General features: G+C 43.7%; 1 protein-coding gene across 1 annotated transcript; it reads right to left on the reverse strand.

Annotated features, from left to right (window-relative positions):
• Positions 1-1617: 1617 nt before the first annotated feature.
• On the reverse strand, positions 1618-13050 carry znf395b (zinc finger protein 395b). The gene is made up of 10 exons (XM_036550555.1): positions 13014-13050; positions 8587-8819; positions 7760-7962; positions 7510-7622; positions 6562-6767; positions 6093-6193; positions 5502-5724; positions 4803-4886; positions 3563-3681; positions 1618-1759 (listed from the first exon to the last, which is right to left on the reverse strand). The coding sequence occupies exons 2-10, from the start codon at positions 8755-8757 to the stop codon at positions 1648-1650; spliced, it is 1332 nt and encodes a 443-aa protein (XP_036406448.1). The 5' UTR covers positions 8758-8819; positions 13014-13050; the 3' UTR covers positions 1618-1647.
• Positions 13051-16794: the final 3744 nt, after the last annotated feature.

Here is a 16794-nt window from a genome sequence, read left to right on the forward strand (position 1 = left end):
GTGTTTAAGAAATTAGTTGCACTGAGTAATTAGCACCACTATACAAGAATAAAAGGCAGCCACAATGTAAGTTTTTTTTTCATGTTTTTGTTACATAATGGATGCATTTTTAGGCTGTTTTATGGAACGATCTGCTTTTCTTCGTGTGCTGACTTGACATCTGTCCTGCCAAAGACAGAAACACTGACTCATGCCCAAAGGTACACATGGACATTTTATTGAGGTGGTGAAGTAGATACTGTCAAAAGAGATCATCTTCTCTCTTACTCTCCATGCATCGTGTGTGTCTAGTGCTAAATCACCTGCAAATGATCTGACCCAGTTTTCAGGAGATCCCTTAGGCTCAACCCACAGTCTGTCCTGTCCTTTGACAGTCTAAATGGGACCATGCTGGGGTGAAATCACCCAAACAGCATGTTCTGGATGTTAAACGTACACATTTGTATAAAAAAAGCAACATAAGGGTATCTTGCAGGTTTACATACATACTGCAAATAGTATAGTCATAAAATGGTGCCTCAAAGACTGAATACTGAACTGTGTCCTGGAAACAAAAAATTTACAATGATATATTTGTGAGAAACAACTATGAAGATATATTTACGCTTCTTCCACAATGACAAAAAGGGCATAAACCAGCCTGACTTTAGAAATCCAGCCTCTCTCTACTCTCATATTCCCACCAAAACGTAACATAAAAAAAAATCATCAGGTCCACAATTTCCGATTTTGCAAAGTACATACATTTTTCCTCTTGTAGCTAAATGAGAAAGAGTATAAGTAGACAAGTAGAAAACTTTTATAAACACGCGATCACAGGGGTGCTGGAGATTCGAAGGGGGTCTCGAGGCTTCAGTCAGATCTAGTGAAGTGCTCCACCTCTACTAAAAGACCCTTATGGAAGATGATATGATCAAAATTAAAAAAAAAAAAAAAACTGGCAACACCAAAAGCAATATTTGTATAATGCTTTCTTTTTATGCTTACGTGTGAAAGTGCTGGTTGATTCATGGGTGTAGCTGAGTTTGAGCGACCGGCCTGATCTGTCTCTCTCGGGAGTACATACAGAAAACAGATGGCCAAAGGTCCTTCTCCAAACAGCCCTCCATTCACTCATAGCTCTTAGTTTAATGCAATGACAGCAAGCCATCGGCTGAATGAGGCCTAATCATCTTCTATGGACGGAACTCCTGGACTTAATATTGTCTTCACAGTTTTTAGATGGAAGTGAAGACAGTTGGCATATTGGGAGTATTGAGAGTAGCAGTGTTGACTAGCTGCTCAGCTGATTGGAAACCCTTAAGGTATAGATCAGGAAGTAAAGCAGGACATGTCTATGATCTCTAAAGACAGGAAGACTGTACCTGAATTGAGGGGGACTTTAGGAATGAATATACCAAGTGGTGCCAGAGAGGGGACCCGCCACACCACAATTTTGACTGCTAGCACCACGTCAGAGTTCTTAGGTCAGGGGTTAAAGACACAAAAACACAAGTCACTTCATTTAAAACAGTAGGAAAAGGTACAAAAGTAAAAAAAAAAAAAAAAAAAAAAGTGGCGGCTCTTGTTGTCAGACAGAGCCGAATGTCCATCTTTATTAAAGAGGTGACGTCTCCTCTGAACTCTGGGGCCTCCTGTCTCCAGCCCTCAGTCCACGAAGCGCTGGCAGGCCTTCTTCCAGCGGCAAGCCGTGCACCACTGGTCCCGCCGCTCGATGCCGTACACCTTGCGGCACTTCTTGGCCTCCCCTCTGACCCTCCTGCGACGAAAAGACAAGGCGAGGGTGAGGGAGAGGGAGAGAGTGACATCAGCGAGAGCGAAAGCAGTGAAGCAGAGAAGGCGCTGTAATGAGCCTGCCCCAAAAATTCACACTGTCACATCCCTATCCCCTGGGACACAAAGGCAAGAACAGAGGTGAGCTCAAGAGGCAAAACATTCTTGCAGATGGGCTGATGGGAAGTAGAGTCCAGACCAGCTCCATAGTCTTGGAATTGGGGCCCATGATTTACATATGGGACTTCACCACGCATTCAACTTTGCCAACTGTTTCTTTGATTGAACCCCCAACTGGCTCCACGTGAGGTATAGTGTACACTATTGCTACTGTCGCTGTAATTTAGCTCTTCATTGTGTTATCATTATGCTAGGAGTTTACCAAGATTCCTAATGAAATTTTACAAGTTCCAGTGGTAATCGTACCTCAGCTTCAAAGCTTAGATTGTGCAGTGCATCAGGTCCTGTGAACAGCAATAACTGCTCTTCAGAGTGCCTTACTTGCCGCTAGCCAATACCAAAGTGTGCTGAAATGTTTACAGTATTGGGTTCCATGAAGAGTGAAGCACTGCCAACAGCCAATGTAAAAATAAGCATTCAATAACTTAATGAAAATGAATGCAACCGAAAATAGAAAATATGTAAGCTGTTAGCATTTCCTGCAGAGAGCCATGGATTAAGAAAGACAAAATGAAAACAATGCAGGTGCCAAAAATGAACACTGGTTAGAAGCGGAAGGAGAGGAATTTATGGAGCTGTGGCAAGAGGATTTATTTAATCAGCTGAACAAACTACTACAACAGCCACTACTAAAAACAATGAAAGTGTATTCAAGTGAAAGAAAACAGCTAGGTAGCAGCCTGCTAGATACGCTTAGTGACTTTGTGTGCCGTGATATTATGGTAAGTGCTTTGTAACAATATAGGGGAGGGTCAGTTACCAGTATGGCATTGAAGTGGTCCTGGGATACGCATAGCACCATTCCCTGACTGTATGAGTACCAAACACGTGTGGTGTTTACGCCCTGACTCCGCCTATTCTGCAGTTGTAGCACTCCTGCCATGTGCATCTGGTGAGCTCACAGTACACTTGCTTAAGATTTCCATGAATCATAACATGTGTACTAGGCTTAAGATAAGAAGCTGACGCAAGCTTGTGTCAGATCGATACACTTTCATTCCCCTTCCAATCTGCCCCTCGCTTTTTCTTCCAAAACAGTAGTTTATCAATAACATAGCAGCAATTAGATGGGAATCATAATGTTTTCTATTGAATACTTGAATATTTTATTCCTTTTTTCCATATAACCTGCAAACAAAGCATGTTCCAAAAGTACATAGTACATAGCTATTACCCAGTACACTGTTTTCCTATACAAGGATGCAAATCCAAGCACCATCTCTTTCAAAGATGTACCACATCATGCTAAAATCGCTCTGCTTGTTTAATTTCCATTCATTTTCTTCTACTGGTGGTCTAATATTTGGTCATTAATAAACGCATGTTTGAAAGTACCTCTAATAGGGCATCTAATAAATCACTGCCTTCACTACCCTAGGGGGCGTTGTTTTTTGGGAGGATAAGCTGGCCCTAAGTTGTCAAACTGAGCATTTCAATAAAAAAAACTACCTCACTGTCCTCTCTGTAATGGCTGTGTTGAATGCATCAGACACTTAGCTTGGTTGCGCCACCCCTTCAGTAAATAGACCGCGGCCTTCCCGATAGATAGAGGATGACAGCCAAACAGATGCGGAGGACAGGGAAAGAGATGCCATGCAGGAGGCCTGACCTGGAGGTGCAGTGCCCGCGCGGTGGGGACCGACTGGCGGGGTGCGGCCTGAGGGAGGCGCTCTGCTGCTGGATCCACTGCTCGCCGACGCTGACGGAGCGGCTTCGGAACGGGGCGGTCTGGGGGCGGGGTCAGGGAGGCAGAGACCAATCAGCACAGCTCAGCATTGCACAGCACAGAACTTTGCAGTGATGCAGAGCAGATGTGCAAGAACACAACGAAGAGCATCACAGTAACACACAATAACAGGTGAACAACACACAGCATACGACACACAGTAACACACAGTAATGGGTGTCCTATAGGCATCACACATTTCATTTCACAAAAAGATTGCCAAAATGGCTACCATTTGTCACCAGATGGTACAGTTGTATAAAAAACAGATGTACCGGCAAGCAGCAGAGGAAAACCACAAGGCATTTATTACAAATTTGCAGCTACACTACATCTCTTTGTGAAAGAAAAAACATCTTAATTTTGCCTTTCAGTCAACACCTAATATACTTAACATAAAGACAAGCGACCAACCAATTTTGTAAACAACACTGTCATTATACAGTACATACATACAATAACTGGTCTGTGAAAATACTACCCTGTTGACTTCTGAAAAGGATTAGGTAAGGACTCAAGCTTATTGTCCTCTTTACAGTAGGCCTAAACATATTGGGGTTAGAAATACGTTTTGGACAAGACCTAACCTGCACTCTGAGGAGCTCCAGAACCACAGCGGAGATTACGAGATTATGCTTGTGGTAAAAACAGTGTGGAGTGTCACCTGAGGACACATGCTGGCTCTGTGCATACACACTACACATCAGATGGACATGGGGTTAAACCTCGGGCAGAATGCAACCGGGCTACCAATGTAACCATGACTCACAGGGTCGACAAAATGTGCTAAGCGCTTGTTATCCTAAGAGCAACACAAAATCAAATATGAGTAAACAGTTCCTTTGTAATTCTTACATTCCAGAGAAGTAGCAGATCTATCATAAAAATATGTATCCATCTGTATATCAAAATGTGTTTCATATATGGATTCTGCTTTCTACTCAGTTTTTACCTTCCCTTGAATATACGTCTGATGAAATACAAAAAGAAATCTGCTCTCTCTTTATTAATGGGCTCTCTGATTGAGTGTGTCTTGTTAGACCATATGGGCCAGCTGTCACAGACGTGAGATATGTTAATATAACCATCAATTAATCTGACATATCCACAAGCGCAAGCCTACCTGCGGGCTGGGGAGGACGCTGACAGAGGGAGTCCACCGGCACGAGGCGCTGGGGGACCCTGTCACCTGCATGGGGGCGCTGGTCTGGAGGAACAGAGCAAGGAACAGTCACTGAAGAGGACGTGTCTGAACGTGAGCAGTGAAGTTAGTAACTCTTCCTCTTCTGAATGTGAGCAGCCAAGTTAGTAACTCTTCCTCTTCTGAATGTGAGCAGCCAAGTTAGTAACTCTTCCCCTCCTCTGTTTTACTGCTATAACCAACCATCCCCCTAATGGAGAACAGACAGACGGAGGCACAGACAGTGGAAACAGTCACAGTGCGCTGTGCTCGTGTGTGCTCACAGCGGGAGCCGCAGTGCGATATGCATAAACAGATGTGCACGCACAACAAAATGAGCTCCTTATGAATTTATTACGCGCTCTGAAGGCCACAAATGAATAGGGGATCTGGGTTTGAGCAGTCAGTGTTTTTCGGCTTCCCCAGCCTTCACTGAGGCCTGCGTGCTAATGGTGGAGCTGCAGACCGAACAGGAAGGCCGACCGGGGCATTTCCCTTTTAACTGCCAATCATTCAATTACTCAATTACAGAATTAACACAGCGCAGCTGGAGCCATTCCATTACCATTACTGGTACCCCTGCTTCTGGCCTGCAGGTGGGGTGGCCTCAAAGAGAGCCACAGAGAATGAGTGAGTCCTTACCTGGTACAGGTGCTCAGAGCGGACCTGCCAGCACCTGTCCGGGGCAGACTGACTGAGCAGGCTGGGTGGGGGCGTGGCTGATCCTGGGTCAGTGGGGGGGTTGGGAGGAGAGGCGCAGGGCATGGCTGGGGCCGCGGAGGCGGGCGCTGAGTCCAGTTCACGGTGGATCTCTGTGTAGTAGAAGTCCTCCTCTCTCCTGGACTGCTCTGATTCACTGCTGTGTCTGGAGAGGAGACACACGAAGTCGAAAAGCAAAGATAACGTTCCCCTATTTCCAATTCTGAAAATAGGACAGAACCGAGGCATTAAAATACTCGCTCGGCAGACAGTGGAATCCATGCAAGGGCAACTTACACAGCTCACATATTTTCTATTTGTACAGCTGGATATTTACTGAAGCAATTCAGGCAAAGTGTGCATATAAAGGCACAATGGCGGTGCCCCATCTGGAGTCGAACCCACAGCCTCTACATTACAAATCCAAGCTGCATCACACTGCCATCCTACGCTGCGGGAGACATGCCATGTGCTGCCACCCAAAACACTCCCACTGTGTAGCTGTCAAAGCCAGCGACCCGGCTGGCCCCTTACCCCAGGTGCAGCGTCCGAATGTGCCTCTTCATCCCCACCACGGAGGTCAGCACCTTGCCGCAGCTTGGCCACAGGCACCTGTACGCCAGCCTGCCTGAGCTCTGGAGGTGAGGAGAGATGGGGGGGGGGGGGGGACAGGGGGAGACGGATGAGAATGGGAACTGAGCTCAGCAGAGCCACAGACACATGAATCCAGGATTATAAGTATGGCCAAATTAGCTTTTAAGATGCTGTTCTAGAGGAAACCCACACCATTCAGTGGGAACACACTCTTCAGAGTTGACAGCATCAACAATAGGCTTATGCACATGGGGTTAGTTCACACATGTTAATTTTTCTTCCCTGTGGTCTTTTCTTCCATACCTCAATTTTTCATTTTTCTAACAGTCTCATTGGCTGCTGCAGCACACGTGCTGTACTCTGTACCCAATTAGGGTAAGTGGCCCCCATATTGACTCCGCCTCCTCACCTTAGGTTTCCTGCTTGCTGGCTCGTCAAAGAGGACCTGCTCCAGCTCCATGTCGAGGCCCTCGTCCACTGCGGGGGCCAGGCAGCTGTCTGTTTCAGGGATGGACGGGGAAGGGGCGGGGCTTCCGTTGCCGCGGTCCCAGCTCCAGTAGCCGCTGCTGCCGCTGTCGGACAGCTCGCCCCCGCCACACTCCATCTCGCAGGAGGCTGCCACAGAGACGGGGTTGTTAAGCATGCTGGACTACAAAAGAACCTGGAAGACCTAAAGTGACGCTTTTCCACCGCAGTGCTGGAAGCTGACACACTGGCCTAGATGTGGCTCTGTGTGGTTTTCCATTGTATTCATTGTCAATCTGAGCCTGGACCATCCATGAACCCCTGAACTCACAAGCAGTCTGCCACTGACCTGGTTATTATCAGGCTAGAGGTAGGGTTAGCAAACTGCAATGTGAAGCTGTAGCAGGCAAAGTTACAGGAAAATTTGGTTGATATTCCACGTGTAGTCAATTACATACATACATACATGACTACTTCCCTACCCCCCACAACATTTGTTTTTCATATGAAATGTTATGCACAGCTATCAATGGCTTAGCCAACATGACATTCATCGTACAAGCATGACTGGCCAAATCCTTACAAATGCAGAATGTTTCAGGATTAACACAAAACAGAGGTAAGATTATGTTCATGTTAACCAGCTAGTCATGACATAATTTGCAAAATCCGTTAACTTTCCCCCCTTTTTTACCATTAACTTCTCTGATGCCTATGAATGTGAATATAATTTCAAAGTCATGAGATATAACAACTCATGCACAGCCATGGTAACCCAAATGTGCCTCGCCAGTGAGGCCCAGCAAGGCGTCTATGGTCAGAGAGACCCATATAACCCAGTGTGAGGATGCAGAGACCTCATCCTGACTGACGCAGGCTCAAGGACACACACCTGCGGTGGGGTCCCTCTGAGGGGGGCTCTGGACCACTGGACTGCAGGAGAGGCTGGTGAGGACCATTGCAGCCATGATCTCATCCATGTCCACCGACTCAGGGCTGCTGTAACTGACCGAATAGGAAAACAGAGGGAAAACATTGAGTTTATCAAGGTTTGGAGTACCACCAGGTCAGGATATTAAGAATTCATGTGATAACATAGTCAATAGGAGTCTCATGTTGCTCTGCAGCTGAGCTGGCCTCACCCGTTGGGCATGCTGACGTTGGAGGACACTGGGCGGGGCAGGGGACTGGTTTGGGGCGGACGGGTGGGCGTGGTCCAGACCTCCTCGAAGCTGCCTACAGCGTGATGACCCTGCTGCGGCAGGAAGATGGACACCTCGCCGTCCGCATTGTTATGTTGCTCGGCAACACCCGCCCGTTCCTGTCCACAGCAGTTGATGTACACCTGTGGGGACATGGCGGTATGAGTGAGACACACTGAGAAACCACAGAGCCAGAGAGGACGCACAGACAGGCAGGCAGGCTGTAAGGATGTTGGCGCGCAGATCACAGCACTGAGTTTATCTTACAAGTGCAAACAGCCTGGACACAGGAGGGCGATAAGACAAGATCAGAGAATCCAGGAGATTTCCACTGTGAATCCGAATAAAAGATCTGGAAACGTAGGCCTGTCAAAATGTCCTTGTATAACGGCTTCTGTTTCTGTTATACAGGCCTTTGAAGAAAACACTTCTCATGCCCCTTCATAAACTTGCCTTCAAGCATTTTCCATAACCGTTTCCTGTTGACCCGATTAAGACCAAAGTAGTCCAAACATTCTCTTTTTTGCTCACTCATAAAATGCCTTCAAGGAGACTCAGAGGGCAGGTATCATTCTTTAATGCAGTCCATGAGAACACGGCCAGCAAAGACCTTGTAGTTACAGACAAGAGAAACTAGGCTTACAACTTACAGGAAGCCCAGAGGAATGGACAGTCTTGCTGTCAGTCAACACGTTCAAACCTTCAATGAAAAAGACAACATAGCCCTGAGGTACGGTTCTGTGTGACCCTCCCCACCTCTCACTCACCCTCGGTCCTGGGTACAGTTTGACCCGGCACCCGAGCCCGATCATGGGACCCCCCACACCGTCACCAGCCTCCGTCCCCGGGTGCCCCGGCTCCACAAAGCCATCCGCGGCACACACCAGCGCCCCCATTGGAGAGCGCTTCCCCAGTCTGCTCTTGTGCACTGCCGACATCACTTCCTGTCTGCTCCGGAACACACGGTGCAGGGCTGAACGTTATCTCAGGAAGGACAGAGCTGGTGAAAAGAATATGCAGAGAAGTATATGTTCAATCCATTTCACTATACTTTTCCAACACTTACCTTTTTCTGAAATCTCAGCGCTGGCTTCACTGGTTCATACAATACTTTCGGAGTTCAATTAGCTTGGGGATTCATGACGCTAACTGGGGTGGGACTATTCTTCAAATCTGTCTCCAGACCCACACATATGGAAACAGTCCTTGGTTTGTTTTTTTTTTTTTTTTAGAACTACTGATCTACACAACATATCGGCTGCAAAAGGGTACTTTACAATCCAATACTCCAATAGAAAAGTACCCACTTAAGTGGAAAAAGGCATGATTCACACTTCACCTTGAGTATTGATGTTCTGAACAAGCGTACTCCGAGTGCTGCTCTACACACCTCCGCTCTGCAGACTCAGTCTGCCCTTTCCATCCTCTCTTTTGTTGCCATTGAGAGTTTTACACGACCCTCAAAGTTTGCCCATGACAATGCTCTCTTGATCACTGCGCCCTTCGCAAATGCATGTACAAGCCATACATGACAATGTCTTTCAAATTAAAAACAGCATTCATATTTCTCTACAACCTTGGCAGTTGTTTAGTTTTTCAGTGAATGATTCATCCCTTTTGATGGGGGCCGGTGTGCAAGACCTCTCTAGTGACATAGCCATGACTTTCTGTATTTCCTGCCCATTCTAATATAACACACAGAACAAGCTTTTTCCATGAGCCCTGGTGGATTTAGAGCAGATCACAGAGTGATGTGTCAGAAATCAAACCACCGCAGCAGGGGGGCCGGTGTGGAAAACACCACAGCCTATAATGGAAAGTGACCTTTTTTAATGAAACCAGTGCGTATCACCTGTTGGTGGGAACTGTGTTAGATGAGAGAGCGAGCAGCCCCATCTCTCCCTCCCACTCGCACCGAGACCACGAGGCCACGTGACTGCCACCGCGTTATGACACCATGCTCAATGATGCAAATTCTGAAATCCCAGCGCAAGAGGGGATGACTAATTTTAGCAGATATCAAATCACATGGTGGCTCACAGCATCAGCAGACTGCAGAAATGGGAGAAAAAAGGCATCGGAGCCTTTTTTGAGGAAGTTCTTCTCGAGGGCAATTTTTAGAGCGAAGGACTTTGACACAATTAGCAAGCGTTGGTGCTAGACAAAATAAGATTGGCGAGGGCTTGGTAGGTGACTGCCAAACCTTCTCTGCTCTTCCGGGTTTCCTGAGACAGGCTGCTTAATGCTTAGGACAGCGTAACATACAATGCATTGCCTGGCTAACTGAGAAGTAACTCTGCAGCTGAGCTGTAAAACACAAGTGTTTACTTCAGGGACATGCGCAACAGATACTCCCTCATGCACAAAGCTCCCCCGCACAGACACTCAAGGGACACAAGCTCTGGAGCACATACATTCATTTAACACACAACACAGAGCTATGTCTTCGATTAAGACTCAAAAAAGCCTGAAAACTTTTCTGCGACTGATTATCGGGGTCTGGAGGAAAAACAATAGGCTTTTGTAGTTGCCATGCTCGACCACTTATCACCAGTTTTGACTTCCAGTCAACTCATTTTTTTGGGTTTACTTTTCCAGTAAGAGCGGTGACTCACCAACTCAACAGCAGACGGACTGCAACAGAAGTTTCTGCGGTCACTAACAAATCTGTCTTAATTTCAATGGTGCACAGGGGACGGCTAACCCTTTGGGTGTCCATCCTGCCTCGAGCTGTTTGGGGGCGTCAGTATCACTTTACACATGATTGCATTAACTGTCATGAGAAAAATGTCTTGGAAATCTGCAGACACGATCATTAAATTAAGCAGAAAAAGCCCCTCTCAACAGGCAAATTCAAACGGGCATTAACCTGAGTGTTCATGGTGGTTTACAATTGTTGCATTTTGTCTGGAGCAACTGGTCCAAAAATTATTTAAATACACCTTAGTAACACCTCCCCACAAACATACTAACACACACCCCTAATCCCCCGAAGTGTACACAAACATCAACGGTGGTGACGTTGTAAGTATAAATGCCACCAATGGGGCCTGTTCTCTCTAATGACCATAGTGTGTGACTTTTTATTGAATGGAAGGAACCTCTTCTCCAAAAAACACAAACACTGATAATGTTATCCCGAATCATTCCTAAACAGTGATTCTCCAACTTTTATTCAGCACACAGAACAGGGGATAATGCAAAAAAAAAACACAATACCACCAATCTTAATTACTAATGTGTTTGCCTTTATGCCCTCAGGGACAAGCATTTTTATGCTGGCAAGCAAAGAGTCAAGGAAATGCAAATAAATATTACTAGATTACACAAAACAGCAATATTATTAAACCACCCAATAATGTAATTCAAAACATTTGGCTGGGCAAACACCACTCTCACCATAATGAACTGTGCATGGGACTTTCCCTGCGAAATCAAACCCATTTTGGCATAACCGCTTGCACTGTGTTGACAGTCGGACCATTAATTTATATTGTTAGAGTGACTCCTTGAGCAATATGTTACACTTGTGGCTTAAGCATACCACACACACACACATATACATCGAGTATATGCATTTTTGTTTTAAATATGATCAATTGAAATTGTTACCTTTTTGCAATTTTTGCAACCTCAAGCTCTATTTTAGAGCCATTAACCACTGTATTAAGTAACCCACCTTGTTCTATACAAATTATATTAATGCCTGTGTGGTTTTGCTGACAGTGTGTTTTTCATTTTTCAATTTTATAAAATATTGATATTAATATCATTAAAATACCACTTATGGGTTAGTTTGTTCATTGTTTGGTATGATGCTCAAGTGTTCTACGCACTATTCTATGAGCACATCTGATTCCATTAGGCAGTCACTTGTTTTTGAAATATGACCCATCACTATGTAGATCACCCAGAATATACACATACACACCCACACACACACATATATATAAATATATATATAAAAAGTAAAGCACCTTTATGTATGATAGAGAACAGGTGGTATTCAGCGTAATGCAGAAAGTATCCACTATTACTGATGCACCAAAATCTTACTAAATCCTTTGGTACCATGTTGAGTCCATTCTCCTGCCTGAGCAAATGTCAGAAGAGACAGAGCCTGACAACTTATTTCAGTTACAAGTGTTGAGCTTTGCATTGGCCTTTACTTCATTAACAGAAACATACTGCCTGGGCCAAATTTCAGTTCTATCTGAGAGAGTCATACCTTTATGGGTCAGAAGCATAATATAATGAATGACCTATTTGGCTACACACTGAGGGACAAACAACAAAATTTCCAATCAAGTCTGATACGATACAACATTGCACAAAGATTTTTTTTTCTCTTATGAAGTATTCTAGCTGTATAACGTTTAGAATAAAGTATAGTGCAACGTGCACTATATTAGCACTATATCTATGTTGGGGAAAAAAACACGTTTCAACATACTGTAAACTTGAAAAAGTGAATTGAAGGGCTCAATGACAGTACTTTGCCTACACTGCTTGTACCATAAAAACCTTGACTCTTACAAACAAGACTCTTGCTGGGCCGGCTAAGGATGGATACACCTCGCTCTGCAGCCAGCATCTCTCACAAAACTTCCAAATCTGCAGACGAGAGAGCCAAAGTTCCACTGAAAAGGCCTTCTACGCACATACGGTGATACAGCTGAAATACTTTCACTGGCCTTGTTGCCAGTTATCTCTTTAGCGTCAACATTTCCATGACATTTTACATTTCGTAGGTGTTGAATGAAGCCGCTTCTGTGTAGCAGAGAGGGGTGCTTTTAACACCATCTAACTAGCAAGCTTACTGACTACAGTGAAAAAGAAGACAGTGATTAATATCTTTCGATACTTAATTCAAACAAAATGAGTGGAACTACATCTGCACCCATTAAAAAAAATACACATCAGAAGAAATGTTTTGATGTAAATAATTTAGTCGGGTAGCAACACAGCAAATTTTACAACTAGATAGCCTATTTTTGCAGCGACGTGTATCTGCACATTTTACAGATCCACAATAACAATAGCCAAGATGTTATGATCATGTTGTATTAAATGAAATAATATATCCTCGTGCAGATGGAATATAGCATCACAAAACATTTGCAATACAACGGCAAAATACACGATTAATTATGTTAAAATCCAAAAGTTTCAGCGCATATGACCAGACACATACCTTGCCAATCTTCAACACACCCCCTTCAGAACTGGATTCTGACCGGCTGTAACTTGAAAACGTTTTTTCACAAGGCTTTGGTGATGGCTGTGGTGACGGATAAACCAAAACCTGGGACGGAGTTCCAATTGGATTGTACGTTCTTTCCCGCAAAATCTGCCGCATTATGTCTGTTAAATGAGTGGGACAAAATTAGGCGCTCTTCTAAATGAACGTGAAGACAACAGCGTCCTGACCGAGACCTGGCGTCTTTACCGGAGGCCAGTTAGCTATCTTAAGTTGAACATCTGAAATCCCTGATGTTTCCACTTTTTCATTGTCTCCCTTTCATCGGGCGTTGACTTCTTGTAGTAAACAACCGTACCACGTGGGAGGGATGTCCGCGCCCATTGGCTCAGGCACGTTTTCCGAGGCACACGCCCCCCAATCTCAACGTGTTTGTACACGAGTTTCTGAAAGAGCTGCGTGTGTCGCTCGGAATACAAAAAAGTGCGCTAGGGCTGCACCGTGAGTCGCTCGGCCTCATGCGAGCGATAGGTTGTACCACATACACCTTTAACCATGTTATTTGGTTGGTTAGGTGGCAGGAACAATATGTATTGCAAAATGTGCATTCAAAAAATAATAAATCCACGTCTTTATATTTGCGCAGACTCTCCATGGTTTGAATAATGATATAGCGTCACACCCTGTGAAAAGGAAATTTAGAGTTCTGGAGGCATTTGTGGTTTAAAATGAAAGGGAAAGGACACATCATATAGAAAGCAAAAAGCTAATGTGTAATAGATACTTATATTTCCTTAGCATTTTCTTATTCTGCTTTCATTATCGTCATTATTTATTTATTCATTTTTTTGGTATGGCATGTTTGACAGCTAATTTATCTTTTTCTCTTTGCGGGTTGGGTCTTAAAAATGGGCGTTGCCTAACGTCTCAGAGGGCGGGACATGGACTTGAATACAGTTGCTAATTGAAATCAGTGGTTGTTATAAAGCGGACCCAAGACATTTTTCATGGGGGAATCAGATTTTTCCATTACCTTTTAATAAAACCTTGCACCAATATGTACAATGTGTAAACACAAAGACATACTTTAAATATGCATAGTTATGATTTCCCTATGCTTTCAGAATTATGCATCAACATTCCTTGCTACTTGTTTCTCTAGGGTGGTGAATGATCAATTTAGAGAACCGGTAAAACAATGCTTAAAAAAAACAACAAATGTAATCGGCAACAATCAGGAAACTAGACCAGTAACAATCAGGAAAGCAAACTCACAGGAATAACAGTGTACATTAATGAGGGTAAAACGGGTGATTACATTTACTAACAGAGCTTGTATCCTGATCATACAGAATAAAATTACGCTGTGCTGGAGTTGTAAGTAGTCCCAATCTTTTGTATATTATTAATATGTATTTATAAGCAAGTGTATTCATAATATAGTATAATTATTTGTATTTTCATAATAAGGACTCCTCATCCATCATGGCCACTAAAATGCTAGAAACAATGATGTGTAAATTAATTACACTGGCAGCCAATGGATCAGCACTGTTCTGTGACTGCTGGCATGGGCAAACAGTTTTTCTTGCCCACAAAGTTGTCTCGCCCATATTCTGAAACAGGAAAACGTCAAACTTTTACAATGAAAGAAAAAGCCTAACAACATTGTTCTAAAGGGACCGGAGTATGAGAATAGAACACACTTCTTTTTGGTGTTTATAGAACAAGATAATAATTGATAATACAAATACTAATATTTACTGTAACCAAGGATGTATCAGTTGATTCAGCATAATGAGTGATCGGATGTGCTGTGTTACAGTCAGTTGAGCTTCTGACTGGCTGAACATAAACTGTGGACACATAAATGTCTGATAGCAAAATGACCCTATAACAGCTACTTCATTAACAGAGGTATACTTGTAAACAGGTGTAATATATTAAGTAAGTGCAAACGCATTTGTGTTGCTGTGGTGCTATGCAGCCTGGGGACAGAGAGTGAAGAGTAGAACCAGGAGCATGAAATACCCAAATCTATGCAAATGTTGAATCCTCAATTGTTAAGGTGAGATGCTGAGATGATTATATATACACATAGATTTATTATACAATGACAATGTACTGGTGTCTGTGTCCTGCAGTGTTTTATGATTCTGGTGGTGGTGATGGTGGGGGGGGAGGGTTATGACCATTCTTCTAGGCAGAATAGCTGTAGGTCATTCATATTTTATGGTTTTCGCTTGTTAACTGCTGTCTTGAGTTCAAACCACAATTGTTTGAATAGATTGAGATCTGGAGATCGAGTTGTCCAGCTGGGAGTATTCCGAGTCCAGTTATCTGAGGTAGATTCTGAATGCTTTAGATCATCATCATACTGGAATGTCTGTTTTTTTATTGCCAGGACTGTGCTGTGACTGAGGGAACCAGGATTTTGGCCCAAATATCCTGGTACATGTTGGTGGTTATGACCTCCATTGCCTTCACAAGGGCGCCAAGACCTGTAGCTGGAAACCAACCACAGAATACAACAAACTCTCTCAACATATTTCATAGTGGTGGTTGTTTTTTCTCGATGTAAGCTTTTCACAGCAAACATTGTGCCAATGAGCATGACCCAAAAAGCTCATATTTTGTTTCATCTGACCAAAAGGAATGCTTTCAAATGTCTTTCCAGTATTGTCTTTCCATATTGCAAGTGTTTCCTCTGACTTACAGATAATAAGAATTTCACACATGTGAATGTTTTTGTACACAGAAAGCATTTCTTATGGAAATATTTATATACACCGAGTACAAAACACAGGTGAGCTGGGAATTTTCACAACTGAAGCAAAATTATAAAATGGCGACTGTGCTTTGGGTTAAAAGGTCCAGAATGACACAGCTACATTGACCCCACCCTCACCCCTGTTAGCCCACTGAACGAACAGGTCTTGGGATAAGTCTTAAAGCAGTTAGCCTCGCTCGTACCCCTCTTGAGGCCCGCAAGAAGACAGCAGAAAAGCAAAAGTCAGGATCAAGCCTTGGCACAGCCTGGTCCGGCCTGGCGGTAGAAACGCAGTTAATGTCCTGTGTGAATGAAATAAAACTGTGCCGAGTTTGTTATAGTGCTCTCGTGTTACGCCTCTGCTGCACTCCACTGGCTCTGCAAAATGGCATCTCAGTGCCAAAAAAATTTCCCCCAGCTCCACTCCACACTGAAACTGGCTGGCTGGTGGGCTAAGCAGCCCCCTGGAATTGCCGTGAAACCTGACCGCCATGGTATTTGTCTTTCGAATGATCTTTACAAAAGGTAAATTCATCTGGACTTCAGCATGTTTAATAGCGTTGTTTTGTTTAAGTACATCATGTAAGGAGGATTCTCAAAGATGGAGAATCCAAACTATGGAAAAATGCCTTTTTTCACAATTTCCCTGGCCCATTACAGTTCAGCAACCTTAAATAGTCAACTGAAAGAGACATGGAGGCATTGGACTGGTTAGTTTAATACAAGAGTTGGTTTAAAAGGACCGTTGAGGTTACTGAATGAATTAATGAATGAAAATGCAATTATTTTCAGAACTAATGGAAAGTAGTTTCTAACCATACCAACATTAATTTACTATGCAACATGTGAATTCCCCTCCCAATTTTTTTTAAACAACTTTTTTAAATGTCAAGAAGTGACTGAAAATAAATCTGAGTTCCATTCAAATGACCATCCATATCAAAATATGATCATTTAACTAGAGTAAATGTCAGCATCTGACATTAAATATTTCGTGGCAGTCCA

This window comes from Megalops cyprinoides, chromosome 17, assembly GCF_013368585.1.
Source record: "Megalops cyprinoides isolate fMegCyp1 chromosome 17, fMegCyp1.pri, whole genome shotgun sequence".
NCBI lineage: Eukaryota > Metazoa > Chordata > Actinopteri > Elopiformes > Megalopidae > Megalops > Megalops cyprinoides.

Bases quoted from the DNA above. Each gene is read 5' to 3' on its own strand.
- znf395b (XM_036550555.1), bottom strand. From the start codon at position 8,757: ATGTCGGCAGTGCACAAGAGCAGACTGGGGAAGCGCTCTCCAATGGGG. The intron at 7,623-7,759 runs GTGAGGCCAGCT...CTATTCGGTCAG, and splicing joins AACGTCAGCATGCCCAACGG to TTACAGCAGCCCTGAGTCGG. The intron at 4,887-5,501 runs GTAAGGACTCAC...CTGTTCCTCCAG, and splicing joins GCTCTGAGCACCTGTACCAG to ACCAGCGCCCCCATGCAGGT.